This window comes from Alligator sinensis, unplaced genomic scaffold (assembly GCF_000455745.1).
Source record: "Alligator sinensis unplaced genomic scaffold, ASM45574v1 scaffold1051_1, whole genome shotgun sequence".
Classification (NCBI taxonomy): Eukaryota; Metazoa; Chordata; order Crocodylia; family Alligatoridae; genus Alligator; species Alligator sinensis.
Window position 1 is genome coordinate 75,148 of NW_005842473.1, and position 22,413 is coordinate 97,560.

Genomic DNA, 22,413 nt, shown 5'->3' on the forward strand with positions numbered 1-22,413 from the left:
CATGCCCCCCCAGGCCTCCACTTTTCCCCCATCCCCACCCTGCCCCTGCCTGTGCCCTGCTCCCTCCCTCACTGCTGGGGCCTCGATCTGCCCACCCCCCACATGGAGGTGAGGGGGGAGTGTAGCAGAGGCCAGCAGTGCACAGCTGGGGTGGGCGCAGGATGGAGCCGAGTGGCTCGCCCAGGGGGCATGGGGAGGTGGAGCCAGTAGCCCAGGAGGGCATGGGGGCGCATGCCCCACATCCACACACAGGGCGGGGCCAGGGCTGCTCACAGCTCGGCTCTTGGGCCAGGCGGCAGAAGCAGCGGCGCTGAAGTGGGGCTATGAAGAGGGCTGCAGGCACCCGAAAATTCACTGTAGCCCCCACCGCTTACTCCCAGCACTGCCGCCGCATGGCTCAAAAGCTGCACTGGGTCCAGCCTGCCCCACCGCATGTGCAGATCTGGGGGCACGAAGCCCAGGACTCCCCGGACAAATCACTCCACAGCTAGGGTGGCTCCATCCTGTGCCCGCCCTAGCTGTGCAGTGCCAGCCCCCGCTCCACTTCTCCCTCACCGCTGCGTGGACTCCTCCCTACCGCTGCTACAACCACCTGAAGCCCCCGATCTGTGCTACAGCACTTGTCCCCCCAATTTGTGCACAGGGCTCGGGGCACAAACCCCACCTTGCAGCGGCAGATCAGGAGGGCATATGCCCCCTGTGCCTCCACTGGGATGCATACAGTGGCAGGAACCATGGGGAAAACCCTAAAGAGGAACATGATTTGAGACTACAGAAAGCTTTTAACTGGGTTAGGGTGGCAGAGCTGAAACTTCATAAGCAGAAATTCAAATTTAGAGTTAAAGAAATCACCTACTTGGGAGAGCAAATATCAGAAAATGGGGTTCAAACAGATCCTGGGCGAATTAGGGCAATATTAAACATACTACCCTCACAAGGTAAGGAAGGGATGCAATGGTTCTTGGGTATGGTCACCCATGTAGGCAGGTATATAGAAAACCTTACAGAGCACACCAGCAAACTGAGAGCACTACTAAAAAAGAATACTTAGTGGACATGGGATGCCAACATGGACAAAGAATTTGCAGAGTTGACATATTGAAACAGTTCCAGTCCTCAGGTGTTTTGATAGTTAAAGAGAAACCAAATTGTCCACAGATGCCTCAAAAGAGGGTATTGGGACAACCCTACTGCAAAACTATGGTGATCACTGGAGCCCAGTGGCACATGCATCCAGAGCCCTCACAGAAACAGAATGCCTATATACACAGATAGAAAAGACAGTTTTGGCTCTGGTGCACGGGTGCAAAAAAATTCATGTTTTTATATATGGAAGACCAGTTGTGGCAGAAACTGACCACAGACCTCTGGTCCCCACTGCAAGAAAGGGGCTAGCTGATATATCTCCCAGACTACAGAGACTTTTTTCAGTTACAATTATATGATTTGAGATTAGAAAATAAACCAGGCAAAGACCTAGTGATTGCAGATGCATTGTCTAGGCCAGTTGACAACACTGTTGATAATGCTGGAATGGAATCTGACAGTGTGCACGTAACTGGGATAAAAACATATTACCCAGTAGCAGATGAGATGTGGCAACACTTTGTAGTGGCTACTACAGAGGATGGCTTGCTGCAGAAGGTTATCAAAGTCATCACCAACGGATGGCCTGGCCATTATATACCAAGTCCATATTTTCAGTATAGAGCAGAGCTGTCAGTGATTGGTGGAGTTTTGTTCAAGGATCACAGGATGGTAGTATCTAAAGCACTACAAGCAAATATGATTAAATGAATATACGAGCTTCATCTTGGTGTTGAAAAATGCAAAAGGCAGGCCAGGGAAATGTTAAATTAGCCACTCATGAATAGCCGGATTGAAAATGCTGTACATAACTGTGACATATGCCAGAAATACCAGCCTAAAAATAAGAAGGAACCAATGTGGACGACAATGATAGTCAAGAGGCATGGTGCAAAGTGAGAACAGATTTGTTTACACTAGCTGGCAGAGATTATCTGCTGGTTTTAGATTTCTCTCACTATCCTGAAGTTGATTTATTGGCCGATATGACTGCACAGCAGATTATACTGCATCTTAAATGCATCTATTCCAGACATGGGATTCCACATAGAGTTAGGTCTGACCCTAGTTTTCAGGGAAAATTTATAAAATTTGCCTGGGACTGTGGATTTTACCATGTTACATCGAGCCCAAGATACCCATAGTCTAATGGGATTGTGGAAAATGGTGTTAAGATAATAAAGCGATTATTGAAGAAAGCCAATGATTCAGATGGTGATCCATATTTAGCAATTCTAAATTACAGATCAGCTCCTCTAGCACATGGCCTGTCCCCTGCTGAGATTTTATTTAACAGAAAGTTGAGAACTAGTTTACCCAGACTGACAGTAACAACTCACAGGCCTGACATTGATTTGCACAGGTATAAGCACCAGGGCAAAACTAAACAAAAATTGTACTATGACAAAGGGTCACGAGCATTGCAGGCACTGAAGCCCAATGATGCAGTTCATATTTATAATGGTGACAGCTGGGACCAGAAAGTGCAGGTTATTTGTAAGGTTACTCCCCGATCCGGTGACCTATTGACTCAGGATGGACAGTCTTTTCGATGTAACAGGAGACATTTGCAACACATTTTTGAACAAGGGGAGGAGGATAGGAAGAGTGAACAGCTGGAGACAACACTCAGGCAGGCTCAGGAAAGTTGTTCAGAGGAGATGACAGAGGCACTACAAGAAGAGACACTCACTTCAGTCACTGAGGAAAGTGAAACAACATCACGCAAATCAAATAGACTACGTCAAGCACCACAAAAACTTATTGAACGCTGTTAAGGTTAGTGTTATAACATAATTTTGTTTTAAAAAGTTGTGCTATAGTTAGAAAGCTAGATGTTTAAAAAAAGGGAGCTGTGGGCATAGTACACTGTCACTTTAAGAGAACATCTAGAGCGGTTTGCTTTGTTACTCAGAACTGGCTGGGATTGCTGGGAGACACAGACATGAGCTGTAGCTGTTGCTTTGCAAACAACTCTACATTCCTAGAGTCTCTTCAAATAATAAACAATATTTGCTTTTACTAAGGTGTCCTTCTTAACAGCACTCACCATTACAGCATCAGCCATGGACCCAGGCAGGAGCTGCTGCCAGGCCAGGCAGGCGGCAGCGTCTGTCTCTCCTCTTCTTCCTGCCTGGGTCCACAGCTGAGCATCAGGTCTCCTGGCAAACTACAGCTTCAGCCAGGTTCTGGAGAGAGGAAAGCAGGGGGGAGACAAGGACAAAGAGGGATGTGGCCTTTGACAGGTCCCCAAAACTCATTAAGTGTCTCTTCAGCAGAAATTACTGCCCACCCTTGCCATAGATCCTTTGTTAAGAAGAGTCTGGCATACACACATATACTGAGCAATGCAGTCACCATGGCTTGAAACGCTGTCCACTCTGCTGGGGACTAGCCAAATGAACTATATGCCAAGTCATAAAGCCTTTTGGCTTTAGGTTAATACCATGCATAGCCTGTACTAGCTGCTCAAAAGTACATTTACGGAGTACCTGTGCTAAAAACTTATAGCAGTCTCAAAAAAGGGTAAAAAGCATCAATTTTGGATTAAATCTATGGGTACCCCACAGTAATTTGCCTACAAGCTACTTACTATAGGTGTGTTTATGCCAGTCAGTATTTTCAAATTTGGCCCCTACTTCCATGTGCTCAGGGAGAGCAGGGTCTGACAGTAAGGGGCAGAGGGAGGAGGGGTTACAAGGGGAAGAAGTTGGGCGGAACAGAGAGCAAGGGGACAATATGACCCCACCCCCAGATTTATTTTCCCTCCTGTAGCAGTGGGAAGGCACCAAATTCAAGGCAAACCTCCAATAATTAGATTCTATACTTGAAAAATTATAACATATTTATACATTTTCCATATATTGAATCTAATTATTGGGCGGGTTGTCTTATATACAGGGTCGTCCTATATTTCAGTTAATATGGTACCATACATTACTAAAAGCCATGTCAGTTTCTTTAGAGGTAAAATGTATTCCTTAAATTTTGTACAAATATCCCATGAAAAATTCTATGTACTAACAGGGTGCAACTACACATGCACTTTGAGCAGTAGACTAATTTGCTGTGTGGTAAAGTGTCACCGTCTACAGGTGCGCAACCATTATGCCAGTGTAGACTAATTTACTGTGCTATTGGATAGTCCCGTCAGACAAAAGTACTATCCAATGGCAGAGTAAATTACTATGTTTAAACATACATGTAGATGGTGACATCTGGATTAGTTTACACTGACTCAAATTGCACCAAAGTTTATTCAATCACATTAATTGCATGTGTAGACATGCCCACATGGTGCTCATCTCTGTAGCCAATAGTCAAAGCATGAAATAGAACGTAGTCATTCAGAATATACATATAGCTGGTCACAAAAGAAGTTAGATTAACATTCAAAGCGAACTACATTAATATATGAAGAGTAAAAGTACCTAATGCATCTTAAATTAATGTGATAATTGGAGCCTACATTTCCCACTGCCCCCAAAAGGGCCCTTAATTCTTAGGCCATAGGCTAGGCATTGTCATGTGCACTTTCTACTCCTGTTGAAGCTAGCTGACTGGCCAGTCAAGAAGGAAAGACATATGAAGCAGAAATATCCCACTGCCTTCTATCCATTCCAATCAATGTACTATTAAATACAAAACATAGAAACGTTGTGGGGGTAGAGGGAAAGGGGAAGGTGAAATTTGGCCTTAGTGACTACATAGCTTGAGCTGCTATAGGAATTATTCTGCAGAGTACTGAGAGAGAAGCTGCCCATCCTCCCTGAGTCCTTGCACTGAGTTGTTTTTGCTCCACCAACATAGTAATCTAAAAAACACTTTGGCTCTGCATGTTCCTCATATCTGCAGGACACCCTCACAACCAGCACTAAGGCATAGATCCAGAGGCCAACAAAATCTTCCTGCATTTTTCTGCACTGATATTGCTGCAGGGTAGCATGGGTGTAAGCCGGGGGGGGCACATTCTTCCCATCCCAGCATGGACCCCCAATGAAGCTTACCAGTGACCCAGCAATATTACAGGAAGCCTGAAACTCAGCAACAGCGGTACATGGTTGAAAGAACTCTCCCTGCAGGACACTGGACTCCTGCTCAGTCACCAAGTAGCACTGCTATGCTCTCAGAGCTTCAAGCTGTGATTGCTTAGTGTTTTTACTGAAGGCTAACGGGGGGTTTTTTTGTTTTTTTACAGACTTTACCGACAGCCATTTTTAGTCTGATTTTTTATCGAGTCAACTGACAACTGGCATTCAGCATACACAAATGAGACAAAAAAGAAGATATTAGATATAATTAGAGAAAAAACTATGCCTTAGAAGTCAATCATAGATAGACCATACAAAGGATATTTAAACAAATAGCAAAATGTTCTACATAAATAAAAAGACAAAAACAAAAGTGGTACCACTGTGCAGTAGGACGAGGTAGAAATTAAACATAATCTGGGTATGAATTGTTAAACCCCCCCCAAAAAACAAAAAACAAAACCTACTGCATTTTTTCACAAACAATTTTTCACCAAAAACTAGCTGCTAGAAAATAGGGTGTGCTTTATATGCCAGGAAAAAAACTATAACAGCATTTTATGGCACTTAAGCTTTTGTCAGGCAAACCTGGAAGTAAATCCATATGTGATCCACAGGGAGCAAAACAATAAGCAGGCTCAGCTCCCTAGCTGCTGCTACTTGGTTATTCACTATAAAGAAAGATCTGCGTGCAATTCTGGGCACCGCACTTCAAGAGGGATGCGGATAACCTGGAGAGGGTCCAGAGAAGGGCCACTCGTATGGTTAAGGGCCTGCAGACAAGCCCTACGAGGAGAGACTAGAGAACCTGGACCTTTTTTGCCTCTGCAAGAGAAGGTTGAGAGGCGACCTTGTGGCTGCCTGTAAGTTCATCACGGGGGCACAGAAGGGAATCAGTGAGGTTTTATTCATCAAGGCGCCCCCGGTGGTTACAAGAAATAATGGCCACAAGCTAGTAGAGAGCAGATTTAAACTGGACATTAGGAAGAACTTCTTCACAGTTAGAGTGGCCAAGGTCTGGAACGGGCTCCCAAGGGAGGTGGTGCTCTCCCCTACCCTGGGGGTCTTCAAGAGGAGGTTGGATATGCATCTAGCTGGGGTCATCTAGACCCAGCACTCTTTCCTGCCTATGCAGGGGGTCGGACTCGATGATCTATTGAGGTCCCTTCCGACCCTAACATCTATGAATCTATGAATCTTTATTTCTTCATTCTGCCTTTCAAAAAAAGCAGGTGTGTATCTTATGCCACAACATAACATCTGCCTGCCAAATCAGGGGGACGCACCCCTGGGAGGACTCCGGCACAGCCCAAGCAGCCCTCCTGGGGGTGCCAGCTGGCCCTGATCTGCCTGCTGGCTGACAGGAGCCGGGTGCTGCCGCCTGGGGCCAGCAGGGCTGGGGAAGATCAACTCGGGCGGGGACTCACCACCCCAATCCTGGGGCAGGGGAGCATCCCCGCACTAGCTGATCTGCCCCGGGTCGCTACCTGGAGAGGCTCTGTTGGGGGCAGCCACCAATGCCAGACTGCAGCCAGCAAGGCCAGCCATACCTTGTCATGCATCCAAAGGTGCATCTCAAGCCAGTCCAGAGAGGTGATACTCCCCCTCTATGCCACTTTGGTCAGGCCGCAGTTGGAGTACTACATCCAGTTCTGGGTGCCGCACTTCAAAAGGGATGTGGCCAGCCTGAAGAGGGTTCAGAGGAGGGCCACCCACTTGGTGAGAGGGCAGCAGGACAGGCCCTATGAGGAGGGACTGAAGGACCTGAACCTGTTCAGCCTCAGCAAGAGGAGGCTGAGGGGGGACCTGGTGGCTGCCTGCAAATTCATCAGGGGAGATCAACAGCAAATAGGTCGTGTCACAACCCAAGGGTGTGATTTTTGTTTGTGTGCGCTTCGGCACTGCTGAATTATTTCCCGCCACTTGGAGCTTTCTTTGCAGGGTGCATTTCTTAGTTGCAAAAGAGAAATGCATGGTGCAAAGGAGTTCCCGCCACCCGCATGCAAATTTGTGTCCCACTATTGGCCAGTTCCAAATTATTCCTACGTGGCGGCTAGCGATTGGCTTGCTAGCTGTATAAGAGGCTTGAGCGGTTTCCGCCCTAGTCGGAGAACTGCGAGGAGAACCCCGCAAGGGAGGACTCCACGACTATCAGGAGGAGGAGAACTTCGCGTCTCGTGAAGATCTCTAAGCGCTGCGGAGCCTATCGGACCCAGTGTATACCTTGAGAAGGCTATAGGGGTCTGATCAACCTCTGGCCTCTCCCCGTTGCCGAATGATCCCTCGACGTACCCCTTCCCTGCACGTAAGTTCCACAGAGCCTAGCAAACTTCGTGTGAGTGTATCCAGAGCTCTTTTCTCCGAGTTGTTTTCTTCAGTTGACACGACGGGCACGCGTGTTTAGAGCCTTCAACCGGATTGGGCTAGAGGTTCGTGTGGAAGGAACTCTTGTCCGCATTTCTTCTTTCCTGTCTGTAACTGCAACTCAAGCAAGTTTTCCTGCCTGCACCGTGTAAGTAAAATAATCTTTAATCAACTGCTAAGGGGGATCAACAGCAAATAAGCAGCTCTTTTCTCCCCAGCACCACCTGGGGTGACAAGGAACAATGGTCATAAGCTGATGGAGAATAGGTTTAGGTTAGAGATCAGAAGGCAATATTTTACAGTTAGGGTGGCCAAAATCTGGAACCAGCTTCCCAAGGAGGTGGTCCTTGCCCCTACCTTGGGCAAATTCAAGGGGAGGTTGGATGATCACCTGTCTGGGGTCTTGTGAACCCAGCATTCATTCCTGCCTGGGGCAGGGGGTCAGGCTAGATGATCTGTTCAGGTCCTTCCTGACCCTAGCTACTATGAAACTATAAGATCAGTTTGGGCAGGGACCTGCCGCCCCAATCCCCAGTGGGGGAGCAGCCCCACACCAGCTGATCTACTCCAGGCCCCCACCTACCTGACTCCAGTAGGGGGTGGGTCAGATCAGCTCAGGCAGGGACCCGCCGCCCTGATCACTGGGCAGGGGAGCATCCCCGCACCAGCTAATCTGCCCCAGGCTCCCACCTGGAGCAGCTCTGGTAGGGGCTGGGGCAGATCAGCTTGGGCAGGGACCCACTGCCCTGATCCCCAGGTGGGAGAGCATCCCCGCAACAGCTAATCTGCCAATTAGTCTAACTTCTATCCCAGGGAAAATCTTGGAAAAATTCATCAAGGAGTCTATGTGCGACTTGATGTGCGGCTTGCAGAAGGTAGGGTTCTAAATGACAGCCAGTGTGGCTTTGGTTGCAGGCAGGTCTCGTTTTACCAATCGCATCTCCTTCTATGACCAGGTAACTCGCCACCTGGATAAGAGAAAGGAAGTTGACATTTTATACCTAGACTTCCAAAAGGCCTTTGATCTGGTATCCCATGATGTTCTCACGGGAAAATTGGAGGATTGCAGGCTTAACTGCTTGACAGGCGGTAGGAAGTTGGCTGCAGGGTAGGACCCAGAGATTTTTAATGAATGGATCTGTGTCATCCTGGTGAGAAGTAGCCAGTGGTGTCCCTTGAGTCTGGGCTTGGTTCAGTGCTTTTCAACATCTTTATCAATGATTTGGAAGTGGGGGTGAAGAGATCATTGGCCAAGTTCACAGATGACACCAAGTTATGGGGGAGCATGGTCACACTTGAAAATAGGCTGCAGATACAGGTGGACCTCGACAGGCTGGCAAGTTGTGTGGATCAGAACCAGATGAAGTTCAACATTGAGAAATGTAAAGTGCTCCATCTGGGAATGAACAATACCCAACATATTTACAGGCTCAGTGGCGCCAAACTGACTAGCACCACGACTGAAAGGGACCTAGGGGTAACAATAGATCATAATAAAACATGAGCTGTCAGTGCGATGCTGTTGCCAGCAGGGCAAACAATACTCTGGCACGCATCAACCAGTGCATATCAAGCAAAACCAAGGAAGTGATTCTTCCGCTTCACTCAGTTTTGTTGAGACTGCAGCTGGAGTACCACGTCCAGGTCTGACTGCCACACTTCAACATGGGTGTAGAAAAGCTTGAGAGAGTCCAGAGAAGAGTCACCCATATGATCAGAGACTTGCAAGGCAAGCCATACAAGGAAAGGCTGAGTGACTTGGTAGCTGATGGACTTCAGCCTGAAAAAGAGACAGCTGAGACAGGACTTGGTAGCAGCTTACTGCTATATCAGAGGAATACATGAAGGGCTTGGCAAACAACTATTCACCAGGGCACCTTTGGGAAAAACCAGGAGTAATGGCCACAAACTCCTGGAAGATCATTTTCAGGCGTAACGTTAGCAATAACTTCTTCACAGTTAGGGTGTCCACACTGCAGAATAAACTCCCTCCAGAGGTGGTACAATCATCTACCCTGGACATCTTCAAGAGGAGGCTGGACAGTCACCTAACTGAGGTCACCTGACCCCAGTTGCCTTTCCTGCCTAATGCAGGGGGCTGGACCCAGTGATCTTGCAAGGTCCCTTCCAGCCCGTTACCATTTATGAAACAATAACAGATTTTTTAGACAAAGGAAATGTAATGCATCACTATTGGAATTTCAGTAAAGTCTTTGATATGTTGCAACGTGAAAAACTATTAGTTTAAGGTAAAGAAACTGGGGGTTAGAAGTCTTGTAATGCAGTAAAGGAACTGGCTAAAGGAATAAGGGAAGTATCAGGCTGGACAGAAGTCATCAATGAAATTCTTCAAGTGCAGATCTTACCACTATCCTTAATATCCTCATTAAAAGAACCTGGCACAAAAAAAATAAGACAATGGTAGTTTAACTTGTTGATGACAAAGTTGGAAGAGACTGTCAACATGCAGGAGAATTAGGATATTAAACAGAAAAGACTCAATAATTTCAGAATACTAGAAATAGGCTGAAATGTCATACAAAAAGAAGCAATGCCATGTATCCAGGGATTAACAATAAACTAATATAACACACATGCATAAGAAAAGATGAGCTTAGGTGCTGGTGGAAGAGGAATTGGATAGAATGATCCATTTCTGCTATTCCCAGAACCCAGCAGTTTCTACTAATGATATTCTAGACCTCAGAGAAATGAAACACATGATCCCCAATTAGCACAGATATAACTGGGAAATTCAAAACAGGCATGCTGCTATATGATAACATATCATATGTTATGATTTGTCAATGATGGCAAACAGATATGATAATAGATCCGAATGACTTCCTGCAGGGAAATTTCTGACACTTTCAAGGCAGCTCGGGCTGCCTATATTCAAAGTAGAAATTCTGAAGGATTCTGCTTGCTGTTCTTTATATGCACCAGGGACAGGACAAAAAGCAACAGGCTTAAATTACAGCAAGGAAGCATGAGGATATAGAAAAAGCTTTGTAACTGCAAAGATAGTTAAGTACTTGAATAGATTACCTGGAAAAGGTATGGAATCTCCATTACTGAAGGTTTTAAAGAATAGATAAGAAAACTTCTGCCAGGAATAGTCCAGGTAAATTTAATCCTGCCTTGGAGAAAGGGAATGAACTAAATGACCCTTTCATAACCATTTTCTATGATTCTATGAGACCCTGGATTCTCCGAAGGACTTATACTTCAGAACAAGATTGCTACGGGTCAGTATTCCTGGATCAAAGCAAAAAGCCCTTTAAACCCAGTCGAAGAAAAGGAAATATGTTTCAGCACTGAAAAAAATGTACGTATCCCAAATAAGAGCTACTCAATTGTTATTTGAAACTTCTTTCTGAATCGCTGAGAGGTGGAGGTAGGAAAATGTCTCCATAGCAACTGAAGTCACCATGCATCAGGCAGGTATGTCCACAGTGTCAATGGCATATTATATGAATGCACACAGCACAATCTGACTTTCAGCAATGAACAACTTAAACTCTTCACTATTCCTTTAAGGAAGCTTGTCTGCAAATTCATTTATGGAATTCAAGTAGCCACATCTTACCAAAACCTCTTGTTAATGGGCTCTTTCATTTGGAGGACTGATGATGAGTAATTTTACCATCCAAATAAATCAAATTCAGGGGTTTCTCATCTTGTCCTGTTGCTTTATATTGACTTAAAGCAAATTTCATTCATGTCAGTGAATGACTCACCGATGACCATGATGAGAGGCATTTATAAAACTACTCAAAGTCCTAGAAAAAATCTTGGTTGCAACAGTCTGCTCTCTTTGACATTAGTGCCAGGTAGGGGTGCACCGAAAGAGATATATGGGGCTGATACCAATATCTTATTTTTAAGGAGGCATATCGGCCAATATCGATCCGATTTCTGATACAGCGTGGAGAGCTGTGTGATGCTGGTAAGTCCATTGCGGTGGAAGGGGAGGGGGGAGGAATGGAGCATGGTGGGGCAGATCAACCCCCCCGCCCCACCCCCATGGTGAGGGAGGGGACAGGGGCAGGTGCCAGGGCAGGTTGGGGCATGTGACAGACCAGTGGCTCATCAGGGAGGAGCGGCTCCTGACGCTGCTTGCACCCCAGGAGGGCATGTGCCCCTGAATCTGCGCAGGTTGGGGCAGGTTGCAGCTGCAGGCTGGAGTCAGGACTGCACCGAGCTCTTCTCACTGGGGTTGGGGCTTGGGGCGGGGGCTACATCCACCCCATATTTCACCGTAGCTCCCTCCTCCCAGTGCCACCGCCATGCACCTGGCTCGGCCCCAGCTCTTCCCAGAAGGTGAACCTTGTAAGTGGCCCTCAGAGTTTGAGTTATGCATCTCTGGATTTAGAGACACTACAGCCTCAGATGGAGGGCAGACTTTAAAGTCTGGAAATGTGTTCAGCTAAAAATAAGTTTTAGTTCAAAAGCACACACCACCATTTTCTGCATGCTGACGCAAATTTTGCCTCTTATACAACTGCATGTGTTGCAGCTCCTATGCAGAGCAGACTTAATTAATTGAGTCTGCTCTGACCCACCGGATCTCCAGCACATCATGGGAAGAAAAGGTATGTGTATAAATCCCCCTAAGTATTTACAATTATTTACACTAGGTGTGTCAAATTTACCCTGCAACTTAGGCTGGGTCGGCACTGCGGGGCTTCTCATGGGCCAGATGCACAGGGTACCAGTGGCTGTGATGGGACCAGCAGTGCAGTAGCTTTGGCGAGACCAGTGGTGGAGGCAGTTAGGCAAGTGGCCAAGGGCCAACCAGACCGCCACAGTGGAGGTAGCACAAACAGCAGTGGCAGTGGGCTAACCAGCCACAGGGTGAACAGGGTTGTGTCCACACAGGGCCATGTCCAGCGGGGTCCCAGCTTTTGTGGCAGGCACCACCCCCAAACCAGGCCCTCAAATTCCCTGGTCTGCTAATAGCTCCAAGGGGAGAAAATGAATTGAGGGGCACCCAAACTTTTATGCTTCAGTTAGAGGCACATTCAAGGCACAGGCACAGGCCCAACAAACAGAAGAATCTAGACTTGTGTATACTGTGTACATGCGTCTTTTTTTTTTTTAAACACCTGTGGAGAAGTATCCCCAAAGAAACGGAAGTTACGTAGCCCAGACTGACAGTAGAGAGATAACTTTTTAGCAAATGTTAATATTAATAATGACTATTACACTCTGATCTAAGGGTAATTGCCAATATTACTTAAAACAGAGAGTCTCTGGAATGTAAAATCTACCTATCAATAAAATTGTGTTTCTGCTTCCCATCTACTTACAATTAGGGCTGTCAATTAATTGCATGAGTTAATCGCGATTAACGCATTAAAAAAAATTAACTTGAACAACAATTAATGCGTTAACCACGCATGTGGTTTTGGAGCCCACACCTAGGTTCAGCTCTGCTGCCATCACCACTGCCTCTAGGCCACTCTGTGGAGCAGCGGTGGCAGCACAGCAGACCTCAGGGCAGCCCAGGCACAGGCTCTGGGCAGCAGCGGCGGTGGGGGCAGGGGCACACACAGACGGACACAGCTGCAGCCTTCTTGTGGTCAGGAACACAGCTTGGTGGTGTGTGGAGCAGCACCCAGCAGGCAAATCTGTGAAGGGGAAGGGGCACGGGGGAGGGAAGATTGAGGCCCCCATGGTGAAGGAGGGACTGGGGTCAAAGGCAGGGGCTGGGGCAAATGGGGCCCTGGGGCCAGGGTGGGTCATGGGACTGAACCATGGACAGGCAGCAGGGTGCAGAGCCTCAAGCCTGCAGCAGCAACCCACCTCCACCCCATACACAAATCCAGGGGGCACATGTCCCCCATGCCTCCCCCTGGGGTGTGCACAGCGGCGGGAGCCCCCACCATCCCGTGCCCTTGGGCAAGCTGCTCACGACTCCGTCCCATGACCCACCCCAACCCTGGGGCCCCATTTGCCCCAGCCCCTGCCCCACTCCCTCCCTCACCATGGGGGTCTTGATCTGCCCCCATGCCCCTTCCCCCCAGCAGACTTACCTTCTGGGTGGTGTCTGTCTGTCTGCACATGCATCTGTCAGCACATCTGTCTGCCCCCAACTCCCAAGCCACAGTCCCCCCAGCCATGCTGCTGCCCCTCACTCCTGACCCACAGTACCCCATATCCTGCCAGAGTATGCAGGAACCCCCTTCCTCAGGCTCCAAACCCCCCACACACCCCCACAGCTTCACAAATTCTCCCTACCACACCCACACACCCCCCCAACCACACAAAGAACCTGCATAATTTGGCATAACTGGGTTTTTCTGTGCATAATTTTGAATTTTTAGCTGTGTGATTAAAGTCACAATTAATTGCAACCAATATTTAAATTGCAATATTTTTAATTGCAATCAAATTTTTTAATCGTTTGATAGCCCTACTTACAATATTTCCATGCGAGTCTACTGATGGTACCTCTGATACTAAAAAGAAAACTGGGATGGGCATGTTCAGAGGAGTTAAACCGCATGAAACAAATATATGCATTTGTCCCTCTGTTGGAGACAGCTAACAATGAAATGCATTTATCACTTTTTCTTTGAAAGAAAAAAAGTCTTCTAAAACTCACACACCGGATGCTTTGCTGAAAGTCTTCCAGTCACAGTTCCTGTTTGATTCCATGTAGATGAAAGAAATCCCTTTAACCAAGTTAGAAACAAAAATCAGATAAAACTAATAAGATGCCCAAGTGCAAAATTTAGTATATGAAAATGAAATTTTACTCTGAAGTCTAAATAGTATGTTACTGAGATTTGCATGAAGTAGAATAATGGAATTTTTTTTAAATATTACTATATATAAAAAAAATTATGATTTAAAAAAATTAAGAATCATTTCAGTGCCTCAGAGAGCAATACTTTCCAAAGTTACAGAGTAATGTTCTTACCTTTTTCATGCATGAAAGTAGTCCATCCACATAGGTTGATTTTATTTTATGCACCTGTAATATGGATAAGTATAGCAACATTTTAAATTATGTAAATTATAAGGGGTTTTCAAATGGCATTTCTGATTTTTCAAATCAGTAAGAATTTTCTATTAAAATGTAGACACTTCAAAACAAATAGGATAATGGCCATATTCAATAGGTAATGGTCATATTCAGTCATGGCCCAGTTCACTGTCTTGGATCAGAACTGAAATATTTAGCTAAGTACATAATAAAATATGAAAGTTTTAGAGCTTGGCACTAAAATGACACAGAAGTGAAAACTGATAGGCTAAACTGATACCATGTTGGACTGTAAGGAGACTCTTATAAAAATAATACCTAGCAACTGATCTAGAAGCTGTTTTAAATTGCTCTGAACTTCAGACTCCAATTCTAGATTCTGAGATTTTCTCATTGACAGGGTACTATATCATCCTGACCAATTTCATTGTGATTTTGTTTCACCGTTTGTACAACATTAAGTTAAAATAAAAAAGGTGTTGTGTTCATTGCATATCTAGAACATTCTGATTTTAAATTTCAACTATGTATTTACATAGTGCTTTGAAAGAAATATTTAAAGGAATCATTTAATGCATATACTAGCCAGCAGTTCCTCATATAAGCCATGTGAAGAAGCTAGTTTTCTTGTTAACTCTTGCTTTCAATTACAATAGATTATTCATGAAAATAAGCTCACCTGACGGTATTCTAAAATTATTTTAGGCAACGGGTGAAGATCTTGCAGTTTATTTAACTGGAGAATAAAGACTTTGAGTTATTAGTATGATAATTATCCCCTTAAATTTTACCCTTTTTATACCATCTCAATTTAACCTATAGAAAAATGTTACATTTGACCACCTTTGAATAAAATACAGAGACAAGCCCAGGAGTGGGCAATCCAACTCAGACCTCCACCTCCTCCCCTTCTTGCTTGCTTTCTGACCCTAGGAATCTTGAATTCCTTTTTCACAAGGCATAGCTTCAAGAGGAGAGGCAGAAAGTACCCCCATTCCATTCTAGTCTGTACCCTAGCAGTTAGAGCATTATCCGAAGACGACAACATAGGTTTAAACCCCTCGTGCTGTGGAGGTTCACTTCCTGCATGACTGCTGTAACCAGAATTATTTTGGGACTTCTCCTCGATCCTGACTAAAAGAAACTGGTCCCAGCTACTTTTTGTAAGGAGTCTGATAATGTCGGCGTGTTTTAAGCATGTTCTGAGAATACCTATCATACCAGGCCCCAAGAGGGATCTAGGGGAAGAAGCATCTAGACCCTGGATCTTAGTTGAGATTTAGATGCGAGAGAGATGCCAGGTTGCTTAGACTGGGACAGTTCTGGGCATGCTCAGAGATGCAACTCTAGGCACTTTGGGAACATTTTCAAGTCAAAGAGAGGAGCCTAGTGAATGTAGGTGCCTCCAAAGTTAAGTCAGACAGCAGCAAGGTTGGAAGGGGAGGGGGGTTCGATTACAATTTTGGACTCTGGTACCTCAGTTCTGCCTTACACACCTACATTTTTATGAGGTCTAAAAATATTTTCACTACCAGTCAAAATAAATGTTCCAAAATCAAAAGGGATTTAGAAAAGGGCAATGAGAAAAGATTACATGCAAGGGGGGAAAAAACCTCTCTTCTAAAGAAAGATGGAAAGTGCTGTGACTGATTATCTTTGAAAAGATATGAATAAGATGAAACATAACAAAAATGGTATAATGGTATGAATGGTATCAGAAGAATTTCTTCTCTCTCTCTCTCTCTCTCTCATAATGCAAGGTAAAGGAGACTGTCAATGAAACTGAAAACATAAATTTTGATAAACTGTTACCAAAATTGATAAAAGAAAACAACTTTTTGCACAATATTTAATTAGACTGTGGAACTCTACCTTGAAGTAGAAGATAAGAATTCAGCAAGAGGAATTGGGCATTGGGTAACAACAAAGACACAGAGTACAATAGCTAATGCTAAAAGAATTTTGGATTAAAGATGAAATTTCTTATTTCAGGGTTTAAGCCCACATTTATTTGGAATTAACAGACACCTTCAGGGGGCTTATAACCTCACAAGTGCACATTATTACACCTTCCTGGAAAGCATCCAGTGCTAGTAATTGCAGAGACAGGACCTCAGAGAAAATGGATTATTCATCTAATCCTGTGTGTTAAATTCTTATGTTCCTATGAAAGAAAAAGCATAAATTCAGTTATGCTTTTATATTGTTTTCTCCTGTGAGATATCTGACTGTGTAAGTAGAATATGCACATGAGAAGCTATGCTTAACTCTTGTTTCTTGAATCTGCTGATGACAAATAATTCCTAGTTTTACTTTGTGTTCAAAATATATTCTATGCTAGCCAGCATGGTGGCACTCTTACCTACACCAGTGGCTTGAGTCATTTTTGCTTATGGCTGCACTTGGAAAAATACAACACTCCTATTCTTTGAAATAGAGGATGCCCACAATTTTGTTATTGCTTGATGCAATACACTCATTCTGTGACATTCCCCTCTGCTAGAATATGGCTTCTTGTGTACTGATAAATCAGTGCTAATGGCTTTGGAAATAAGAAATAAGACCAAGATAACTTGGTCATTTGGCCTGAAAGTTGAGTTTCCATGTGAATGCATAGAATATTACTGTACTCTGGAAGCAGAGGTACTTGCAAGAATAACTAGGGGTGCAGACAGAACTGCAGCTCCCCGCTGTAACTGAGAACGCTTTGCAAGAAGCGCTTTGAGTTGCAACAATCTCCTGGATCAAACAGAAGTTCACTGTTCAAAGTTCACCAATGAGCCATTTTTGAAGCTGTCTGCAGTCATGCACTTGTGTTTGGTCACAGCTGTAGACCATTTTCTTTGGCCAGATTGAGCCAATGGTCTACAGCTGTGGTCTACAAAATTATCACTTCTGTCTGTGCCCTCTATCCCATCCTGCCTGGTCTTGCAGAGGGTTCACTGGATCAGACACAGGGGAGGCAATGCATATAGATTTCCCAACCAGTTGACAAGAAGGGCATCTATGAGGGAGCCTCATTTAAGTGAAACAGGGTGCATCTACATATGCAATTAAGGTAAAACAATAAACTAGAGCAATTTAAGCTGGGGCAAAGCAGGCTTGGGTTGGTGGGTGGTACGGGGAGGTGGGGAAGGGGGTCAGCCCCAGGCTCTGGTGGTGGCAGAGGACAGTGAAGGGGCTGGCAAGAGGCAGTAGTCTGGCCCCAGCTGGCTGAACTGACTGGGTGCAATGTACACCCACAGTCACCATCCACATATGGTAGAGTAATTAACTGCGATCGGATGCACAAGATAGTACTGTCCCTGATGGTACTATCTTATGGCAGAGTTAATGAATTTACTGTGCCCTAATACCAACACATGTGTATATGGTAATGCTTTACTATGGAGCTAATTAGTCTAATCTGCAGTAAAGTGCACATGTAGATGCACCCACAGAGGTTTTCCCTGGAGCAGAAGACACAATATTTTCTAATAACCTCCTTCACAAACAGGTCCCAATCTGAGTGGACTCCTTTCACAGAGATGAGTCTGTGAACCAAGTCTGATCTCCCACTTATGGTGTAAAACCAGGCTGCTGAAAGGAAGACCAGTGTGTTCTAGTCATGGAGACCATTGCGTACATGTGTATCTAATCCTGAATACACCAACACCATGGATAGAAAAAATGCCTTTATGCTGAGGAGTAAGGATCTGGCTCCTCCTGGCCTGTTGATGTGAAACACAGTAGCAGCATTCTGACATTACCAAAGCACATCATCCTCAAACACAGGGAAGGTAGGCTTTACAAACTTCCTGCACTGCTCTTAGGTCAGGCTCATGCCCAGTAACCAGAGGCCCTGCACCTGTAGATCTGCATATTGAGAAAGGGGCCTTCTTTCACATGAGGATAGGCTCATCCAAGCAGTCTCTCTCAGGAGTCTCTTCGTGCATGAAGTCTGACATGTTGACTCATGAAGCTGGAAAAAAAGCCATGTGCCCAAGGATGCAGGGAAATACCATTTGTATTTTCCGTCCATCTATTTCTATAGCAATGGACGTGTCCCTGAAGCTGGGGAACAAGTACCAGCGATCTCCAGGTGTGGGGTCTCTGGTTTCAAAGCTGTTAGGGGCTGGAAGGGATCCTACAGATCATTGGGTCCAGCACTTCGGCAGGAAAGACTGCTGGAATCAGATGACCCCAGCGAGATGGGCATCAAGATGCTTTTTGAAGATCGCCAGGATGGATGGTTGTACCACCTCTGGGGGGAGCCTGTTCCAAACCCTCAGCACTAGACTTGTAAAGAAGTTTTGCCTTATGTCTAGCCTGAAGTGATCTTCAATCAGCTTGTGCCCATTATTTCTTATCCTTCCCTGGGGGCCCTTGGTGAACAGATGCTCCCCCAGGCCCTGATGTACACCCCTGATACACTTATAACTGCCAAGTTCCCTCCGAGTCTTCTTTTCTCCAGGCTGAACAGTCCCAAGTCTTTCAGCCTCTCCTCATATGACCTGGTTTCTAGGCCTCTAATCACAGGTGGCACATAGTGCACCCCTGAGATCGGCTGCCGCTGGCTTCTGAGTGAGGTCACTGCTTGCATCTGCCCCCACCCCTTGCTGCCGATGGTGTCTATGGGCACTCCCTGCTCACCCCCACCACCAGAGGCTGCGGGCAGTTCCCACTCGCCACTCACAGCCACGGTGCTCCCCCAGTCTCAGGAGGCACCAGTCATTCATGCCTCTAATCGTGTGGCCTTCCTCTGGACTCTCTCAAGCTTCTCCACATCCTTCCTGAATTGCAGTGCCCAGAACTGGATGCAGAACTGCAGCTGCAGTCTCACCAAGGCTGAGTAGAGAGGGAAGATGACATCCTTAGCCTTGCTCGGGATGCCTCGGTAGATGCATGCCAGTGTTTGATTAGCTCTGCCAGCTACAGGACCACACTGGTGGCTCATGTTCATTTTGTTGTCTATCACGACACCCAGGTCTCATTCAGATGTGGTGCTTGCAAGCGTAGCGTTGCTCAGCCTATAAGTGTGTTGTGTATTATTTCTCCCCTGATGGTGCACTTTACATTTCTCCGTATTAAGTGACATCTTGTTGAGGTCCGCCCATCTCATGAGCCTATCCAGGTCAGCTTGTGTTGCCATCCTGTCTTTAAGTGTGACCACACTCCCCCATAATTTGGTGTCGTCAGCAACCTTTGCTAGTTCACTTTTACTACCCGAATCCAAATTGTTGATGAACTTGTTGAAAAGCAACGGTTCAAGTACTGAACCCTAAGGGATGCCACTGATCACCCTCCACCATGACGACTCAGTTCTGTCAATCAATACTCTCTGGGTACTACCACAGTAGCCACCAGGCCATAAAGTAGTCAAGGCCGCATTTTCCCAATTTTTTCATGAGGACTTTGTGGGAAACCAGGTCAAAGTTCTTTTTGAAGTCCAGGCATATAACATCAACCTGGAACCAACTTCCAAAAGAAGTGGTGCTGGTTCCTACCCTGGGGGTCTTTAAAAGGAGGCTGGACAAACATCTGGCCGGGGTTGTTTGACCCCAGTCCTCTTTCCTGCCACGGCAGGGGGTCGGACTAGATGATCTCCTCAGGTTCCTTCCAACCCTACCAACTATGAAACTATAAAACCTCATTTCCCCCATCCAGGGGGCAAGTAACCTGATCATATGTTCTAATGCCACGCCCAAGACTGCTTGTTGGTAGTCTATGAAAAGCTGCCTGGCTAGTTAGACTTGGTACTGGCCATAGGGAATGACTTGGTGGGGGATCTGCAGGTGGAAGGTAAACTAGGGGATAGTGACCACCTGTTGATGGTGTCTGGAGAAAGGTGGGGATGATAACTTCAACAAGCTCAGGAGATTAGTTAGGGAGGGACTGATTGGTAAAAGCCTTGGAGAGATGGGAGTCCAGGAAGGGTGGGCATTTCTCAAGGGACTAATCTTGCAGGCACGGAAAAGACCATCCAAATACACATAAAAGGGGCCAAAAAAGCAAAGAAGCCCTCTTGGTTGAGCAGGGAAATCCCAGAGAGCCTGGAGGGGGAAAAAAAGAGGCCTACAGTCTATGGAAGCAGGGGGCTGTCACCAAGGAGGAGTATACCTGCTTGGCTCAAGCTTGCAGGGAAACAGTGAGGAGAGCCAAAGCAGAAATGGAGCTTAGGCTGGCAGCAAAAGTTAAGGATAGCAAAAAGTCATTCTTTAAATACATAGGAAGCAAAAAGAAAGTGGAGGGTAACTTAGGACCCCTTCAGGATGAACTAGGGCAACTGGTAACAGATAGGATGGCCAAAGTGGAGCTTCTAAATGAATTCTTTGCATCCATGTTCCTGGACACAAATACAAATATGCATCCCATTGGGACTTTAGGTAAGCTCGGTATAGATACCAACCCACCAACTGTTCATGCTGACCTAGTAAAAGGGCACCTGAAGGGGTTGAATGTATTTAAGTCAACAGGTCCTGACGATCTTCATCCTTGGGTACTTAAGGAATTGGCTGGAGCCATAGTGGAGCTGCTGGCACAACTGTTTGAGCACTTGTGGCGGTCAGGACAGGCCCCAGAGGATTGGAAAAGGGCCAATTAAGTCCCTGTTTTCAAGAAGGGGAGGAAGGAAGAACCAGGTAACTATGGGCTGGTTAGTCTTACCTCTATCCTTGGCAAGACCTTTGAGAAAATTATTAAGGATCACATTTGTGGGGTACCAGCGGGTAAAATAATGCTAAGTGGCAATCAGCATGGGTTTATAGCAAGCAGATCCTGCCTGACTAACCTGGTTTCATTTTATGACTGGGTCACAAAATGCTTGGATGAAGGAATAAAGGTAGATGTTATTTACTTATATTTTAAAAAGGACTTTGACACTGTGTCACACCTAATTCTTATAAATAAACTAACCAGTTGCAATGTAGATTATTACACAGTCTGGTGGGTAGAAAATTGGCTTATGGGATTCACCCACAGAGTTGTAGTGGACGAGTAGCTTTATACCTGGAGAAATGTAGGCAATGGAGTCCCCCGAGGCTCTGTCCTGGGACTGGTACTATTCAATATCTTCATTAGTGACTTGGACGAGGGAGTAGAAAGCACCCTGTTCAAGTCTGCTGACGACACCAAACTAGGAGGGAGGTACACAAACTAGACGGCAGGTAGCAAATCCAGGCTGATTTGGATAGGCTGGAGAAATGGGCCGAACACAATAGGATGCAGTTTAACTAGGATAAGTGCCATGTGTTGCACCTGGGGAGGAAGAATCATCAACACTCCTATAGCCTGGGAGGTACTATTCTGAGTAACACAACTGCGGAAAGGGATCTCAGAGTCGTAGTCAACTCCAAAATGAACATGAGTCACCAATGTGATGAGCATTGTTTTTCTTGCATAAGTAGGTGCATCAAACAGGTCAAGGGAGCTGATACTTCCCCTCTATGCAGCATTGGTCAGGCCGCAGATGGAGTACTACATCATTTTGAGCACGACACTTCAGGAGGGATGTGGATGGCCTGAAGAGGGTTCAGAGGAGGGCTACTCATCTGGTTAAAGGCCTACAGAAAAAAGCCTATGTGGACCAATTGGGAAACCTGAACCTCTTCAGCCTCTGCAAGTAGAGGCTGAGAGGTGATCTTGTGGCCACCTACAAACTCATCTGGGGCGGGGGGGGGGCAGCAAAAAATAGGGGATACAATGTTTACCAGGGCACCTGTTGGGGTAACTAGAAATAATAGCCACAAACTGGAAGAGAGCAAATTCAGATTGGACATCAGGAAAATATTCTTTAGTGAGGGCTGCCAAAATACAGAATACGCTTCCAAGGGAGGTGGTGCTGTCCCCTTCCTTGGAAGTATTTAAAAAGAGATTGGACAGACACCTGGCTGAGGTCATCTGACCCCAGTACTCTTTCCTGCCCAGGGCAGGGGGTCAGACTCAATGATCTAATAGGTC

At 45.8% G+C, this 22,413-nt stretch overlaps 1 protein-coding gene across 1 annotated transcript in view; it reads right to left on the reverse strand.

Moving 5' to 3' along the window:
- The window catches only part of POLN (DNA polymerase nu), a gene marked incomplete at its 3' end in the record, with an annotated part of 116,627 nt that overhangs the window by 36,192 nt on the left and 58,022 nt on the right, over nt 1-22,413 (reverse strand). The window contains exons 13-15 of the mRNA XM_006030901.3: nt 15,155-15,211; nt 14,410-14,463; nt 14,096-14,161 (exon numbers count right to left, since the gene is read on the reverse strand). Coding sequence (XP_006030963.1) covers nt 14,096-14,161; nt 14,410-14,463; nt 15,155-15,211 — 177 coding nt within the window. The remainder of the gene's footprint in view (nt 1-14,095; nt 14,162-14,409; nt 14,464-15,154; nt 15,212-22,413) is intronic.